We start from the raw sequence: 5,730 nt of genomic DNA on the forward strand, positions 1-5,730 counted from the left end.
TTGGCAAAATTGTTGGCGGAAGTGATGAACCAAAGACGACTACAATGTATAGATCTCTCCATTAGCTTCCAAATCCAGTTGATTTAATTTATAGACTTTTGAGCTTTCTAGCATAAGACAAAATTCATGGTGAAACTTTTGGGCTTTCTGATCAAGGCAATGTTTGCTTCTTAATTTGCTTAAATCATTTGATTAAATTGCATGTTAAATATTCTGTTACATTAGTCATTAAAGGTGGAATTATTTGAGGTATTAATGATGGGGACGTTTGGTTTTCTAAACTGAAAAAAGAGATAGCCTAAAGAAGGGAGGGAGGTGTAACTAAGACTATGTAAATAAGATGTGATGTTTTGAAATTTTAATCTATAGCACATAAATATAGAAAAATAGAAAATGTCAAAAAATTGAGAAAAAAGATAAATATGATTCTTGGACAAAGAGACATGCTACGTCACCTTCTCCATTCCCAACTTTATATTTATATATAGATATAGATTCGTGTAATATACCCAGCCTGTGATTTGCAGCCTTTGATATACCCAGTAAAAACAAATGGGAATTTCCTGTGATCATGTAGCGCAAGATAGCTGCGGAACAATCTCTGGAACCTACTGCACTAGAGAGGCAAACTCATTAACTTACGTCTATGTATCTAACTAATCTGAAGAAAAAATATGTGCTGTATACTCCTAACCATGTCTCTGATACGAGATGATCATTAACTACCTTCTCAAACTTGATGATTTTAAACAATAAATATGGTTATTGAAGGAGATGCAGATACTTTGACTGTGTGCCAAGTCTTTTCTTATTTTACTTCCAGCGATCCTGTTACTGAGCTTTCAGAAAGCCTCTGCCCTCCATGTATGAGACAACTTGCCCAGCCATCTCATGTGGTGTCGGAACTACTCCATCTTTTTGTTGTATTTCAATCTAGCAGAAACCACCACGCAGAAATTGTCGGTCAGTTTCTGAAGAAAAGTTGTTACAAGAACACAGAAGCAAATTAAGATATATCTGAATACTTAAAATCAAAGAATGTAACAGGGTACCTCACAGTTCAATGGCGGTTCATAAGGATCATCTATTCCGGTAAAACCTGCAAAACGAAAGGCTCTGAGTTATAAGAAGTTCCTTTTCCTCTGAGGTACTGAACTTCAAGAGAGTTTTGAAGCAATGCAGCCTAGGTCGATGTAAATCTGCTATCTACACAAGCAAGCAAAATTCTTAAGAATTGCCCTTGGTTACTCCAACTGAAATGATGCCAATTATCCAGTTGCGACATAGGAGAAAAAACATTTCATTCTGGTTTCAGGGCAAAGATAGAATTGAACTAGACAAATCAGTCCTCTGAGAAATGTCCTATCATTAATGAACTTTTAGTTTCATCAACTTTTAACCACATGAAACATGGCAACAAGCAGTACACAAATATTACACCTGGTTTTTATCAGAATAAAACCTCACAGGTGATATTTACCGCTATGGGTCTAACATCTCATGAATGAGACTTCACAACCAATTGAGTTGCTCTCCTTTTTTAAGACTCCAGATTTCAAAGAGAGATGGAAACTGTATAGGCTACTACCCTGAAGCTAATACCAACCTTTGATCTTTCCAGTACGAGCAAGCTTGTACAAGCCTTTTGGATCTCTTCCTTCACACAGTTCCAGAGGCATATTCATAAAAACCTGGAAAGTCGAACAAAATTAGTTAAAATTGCAGATATTTCCATAAGAATGTAAAGTATGGAAACTTTGCCTCAATAAAACTTTTATCCGGAAATAATGCTCGGCAAGCATCACGATCCTTTCTGTAAGGGGATATCAAACTTGCAATGCATATTAATCCAGCATCTGCAAAGAGCTTTGAAACTTCACCTGGAAAATTTTAGAAACAGGACAGGTAAATTAGGAAGTACAACATATGTCATACGTCAATGCAGAACATCTAGAAAAATTCAAATTAAATGAATGGGAAACTAAAATTAGTTTCACTTAGGTCATTGTCTTCATGATAGCTGCACAGTTAAATAAAGATAAAAACATAGTTTTCTCAAGGCTGGAGCTGTTTCCGCTCAACAAATATATTTCCACACTTTCCCGACAATAAATGACGAACTACACAAGATATTCTAGATGTGGTTAGCAGAAGAGTCACTAATTATTAGCCTCAACGTAGAGATGAGCTGCATAGACTCTTAAAATCATCTGTTGGCATAGATGGTATCTCTTCATTCTTCATGATATCGACCACAATTCTGATCCCTATGAACATTTTTCATCTAGTATGATAATTCAAATGAAAGATTGTAAACATCAGATCTAATGCATGAAATTATAATGATAGCTGTGCTCTGCATTCTATCTACATAATTCAGGGATGCTAGGCACAGCAGTTCTTTTAAGGACATGAAGGAAGGGTGAATTTTGAATCATCATTTTTCCTTTCTCCTTCCAAATTTTCCCTTCCTCGCTCACTCCCCCCCTCCCCCAACCCCCCATCCCAATAAAAAAAAAAGGAATTCTAAAGTGTAGATATCCCTGGAAAATTTGAAGACTGAATATCTTCTTTTGATTATAGGTGTAATCAATCTGAGCAGAGTTGAGTCCCAAATGACCAAGGGAGAATCCAGAATTCCACCAGCCAAGCTCAAGCTGGACTTGGATTTCAAAACTTGTCCAAATTAAGCTCTAGTGTGACTCTAAATAACTTAATGTAGCGCTTGAGCTCAAGTTTGGCTTGATAAACTAAATGACCTTGGAGTTCAAATGAGCTCTCATTTTAAATGTATCAAAAACTGCATTCGCACTTACTCCAATATATCCACAACTCAAGATCAGAAATAGAATATTGAGATCTTTTCACTTTAAATATTAGGAAATAAATTAGCATAATAATATCCAAAGGATTTTCTGGTTATAAAGACATATAACAGACTTTAAAATGAATTGTTCACAAACTTGGACAATTCAACCGAGCTTATCCAAGCTTGGCGCATTTAATATTGAGTGAAAATTTGAGCAAGCTTAGATCATATGATAAATAAATGAGTCGAGCTTGATCTTGTTGGAGTTGAGCCGGGTTTTGTTGTGAAAGACTCCTTTCATCAATGGCTTGACGTTTAATCATTAACCTCATCACTAGAGTCCAACTGAAACAACTGTACAACATATTTTCCTCAGGTAGTCTGAGAGTTTGTTCTCTAAGCATCTCGAGTTTAAACCAATAGTAAATCCATGAAACTCATGGTAGTTTCACTTTGTTCTTCAAAAGTACACTTACCAACCCTACGTATATTTTCAGTACGATCTTCTGCCGAGAATCCAAGATTCTTGTTCAGACCATGCCTAAGGTTGTCACCATCAAGAACATAAGAGAGGTTACCCCTTGTGTGTAATTCTCTACCTAGGGAACAAGCAAGTGTGCTTTTTCCTGCAAAAGTTGAGACCAAATCTTCAAATAATGGTGACATATGTTACAAAATTGAATCTGAAATGATTTAATGCCACAAAATATTTTTGACCAAAATATCTAGCTGAATACGGGACAGGCAATTTCTCCTCAATTTCTTAGGCAGTTCAAATGAATATGTGAGAGACATTTTCTTGTCAACCTCTTAATGCAATTCCAATTTCGGGGAAGAACGAGTGTATAGACTAATTCCAGGATGCAAATCACCAAGGTTAGTGCAAAAATGGAATAAGCAACAGCAAATTAATACTACCTGATCCACTGAGACCTGTAATCCATACAACACATCCCTGTTGGTTAAGCAGCTTTTCCCTCTCTGCCTTTCCAACTGGACATTCATGCCAGAATATGTTTGCAGGATTTCCCAAGGTAGACATCAAGAAACAGAAAGCGTTATCCCTCCTATTCAGACAGTTAGGTGTATCAGAACAGTTACTTCTTTGACGGGTTACAAATTCATCCTCATTTACCAATACTTTCGACAGATGTAAGAAGAGAAAAGACTTCAATTTCAGAATCTAAGTGCCAGAAAAGTTCATTTTTTCTTCCGATCTTACATTAAAGAAGCACTACTTGAAACTAAATTGCCCCTTTTTCTTCTGATCTTCATTGAAGAAGCACTTCTTCGAGACTAACCTAAACAAGTTATGAGCCCAATTTGGAGGAAAAGAATGTTATCGAGAAACATAAAGTAAGCATTTGAAAAATGAGTTGAGAAGCATTAGAAGGAAACCGTGATGGCTAAAGCAGTAAAGCTAATGTATATCTACATCTTGGCCATGTTAAATCAGAGGTCCTAAAAGTACTTCAATACAGAAAAGGAGAAAAGAAAAAGATGCACCATGCTGGATGTAGTGATTATACTGCTGCCAGGGGTGGATATCTTATCTGACTGAGTAGATTTGATCACGAAGCTGTGATCAATGTGCAGTATATGATGGAAAGGCTCTTCTTCTTCTTTTTTTTCCGAAAAAAATATAGTATCCAATGAGAACACAATTACTGATGCAAAATGAGCAGAGTAAGTTCAGATAAGAATTGTAAGGTTCTTTCTGGTTACTAATTACTATCTTCCAAAGAAAAAATGTATAAACAAGCATGGCATAAAGGAAAAGGAAATGCAACAACCTAATCTAGGTATTGTTTTCTTCTATATCTTGTATGTAAACAACAGAAAAATAAATGTATAGCATAAATATATTTTACCCCACAAACTCATAACACTTATCATAAAATTTCCCACCGGGAAAATGGGTTCATGACAAATCTAAAATAGAACATCATTCAAAAAAGCCAATCTTTTTTTACCAATCTTTGAGCGAATAAAACAACAAAATAAGCAGCTGAAATCTAAACAAAATTCACCTCTAGGCAAAAGAACCAAGAAAGCCTCAATAGGAAAATCACATTATGCAGAAAAGCTAAATCAACGAGTAAGCAACTTCAAGGAAAACAATTTACATTACCCACATAAAGAAATCAAATGATCAAGAAAAGATCTTGAGAAGGTAAAACTGGAATACCTTGTGAAAGAAGAACCCAGAAAGCAGAAAGTGAAGAAAAACTATGAGCTCTAAAGGGGCAAGCAGATATGCGTATTAAAACTGGTAAATATGTCTTGAGAATTTGATGAATGTAGAGTTGTAGACGCAATTAGTGAGACAAAGGCGGAGAATACACCAGTGGAAAAGAGCCTACTGAGGACAGGACGTGTGAAAGAGCGCAATGGCAAAGATTGTGCGGGGAATTTAATGACGACGGTAGGTTTTGCTGACCAAAGTGCTACGCACCAGGCCCTGGCATTTATTTTGATAACTAATGAGTCTATTACTCTACCTTCAGTTAATGAAACTAATTTCACGTTTAATTAATGAGTCTATTTCCCTTTTAACTCTCTTCTTTCAAGACTAATATTTCTACCACTGGTGATGTTAAGCCCGGGCCCAATGACTATTTATATACAGTCAGACATATCTATAATAGTATCCTTATATAATAGTCATTTACTATAAAAGCTAAATTTTTGTCGAATCGATTTTTATGTTATAATATATGTTATAATCGATGTTATGTTATAATAAATGTACTCGATAACAAAAATATCGAAACAAATGAGATTGTTATGGAGGGGTTTGATTGTATGAACAATCCTCCCATAGTCTCCTACGCGGCATTTTCATATCTACCCACTTTTGGGGTCATCGTTGAAGTTATACCTGCATTGCACAAAAAATTTCAAAGAATACCCGCTCAGAT

The 5,730-nt window shown here is 35.7% G+C and overlaps 1 protein-coding gene across 3 annotated transcripts; it reads right to left on the reverse strand.

Annotated features, from left to right (window-relative positions):
- Positions 1-426: 426 nt before the first annotated feature.
- Positions 427-5,316, reverse strand: LOC107818843 (adenylyl-sulfate kinase 3). 3 transcript variants are annotated; one of them, XM_075254672.1, is made up of 8 exons: positions 4,998-5,316; positions 4,032-4,110; positions 3,728-3,876; positions 3,286-3,435; positions 1,762-1,880; positions 1,607-1,691; positions 1,053-1,099; positions 427-933 (listed from the first exon to the last, which is right to left on the reverse strand). In XM_075254672.1, the coding sequence occupies exons 2-8, from the start codon at positions 4,082-4,084 to the stop codon at positions 832-834; spliced, it is 705 nt and encodes a 234-aa protein (XP_075110773.1). In that variant the 5' UTR covers positions 4,085-4,110; positions 4,998-5,316; the 3' UTR covers positions 427-831. The 3 variants fall into 3 exon arrangements, with proteins under 3 accessions (XP_075110773.1, XP_016500379.1, XP_016500378.1); XM_016644893.2 differs by lacking the exon at positions 4,032-4,110 and adding an exon at positions 4,316-4,476 and having other exon boundaries at positions 4,998-5,314; XM_016644892.2 differs by lacking the exon at positions 4,032-4,110 and having other exon boundaries at positions 4,998-5,312.
- Between the last annotated feature and the right edge of the window lie 414 nt (positions 5,317-5,730).

Source organism: Nicotiana tabacum, chromosome 6 (assembly GCF_000715075.1).
Source record: "Nicotiana tabacum cultivar K326 chromosome 6, ASM71507v2, whole genome shotgun sequence".
Taxonomy (NCBI): domain Eukaryota; kingdom Viridiplantae; phylum Streptophyta; class Magnoliopsida; order Solanales; family Solanaceae; genus Nicotiana; species Nicotiana tabacum.

Excerpts from the sequence above, each read along its gene's own strand:
- LOC107818843 (XM_075254672.1), bottom strand. The coding sequence starts at position 4,084 with ATGAAGATCAGAAGAAAAAGGGGCAATTTAGTTTCAAGTAGTGCTTCT. Across the intron at positions 3,877-4,031 it reads TCAAGTAGTGCTTCTTTAAT|GAGGGATAACGCTTTCTGTT; the intron begins GTAAGATCGGAA and ends CTGTCTGAATAG. Across the intron at positions 1,100-1,606 it reads TCGTACTGGAAAGATCAAAG|GTTTTACCGGAATAGATGAT; the intron begins GTTGGTATTAGC and ends TTCGTTTTGCAG.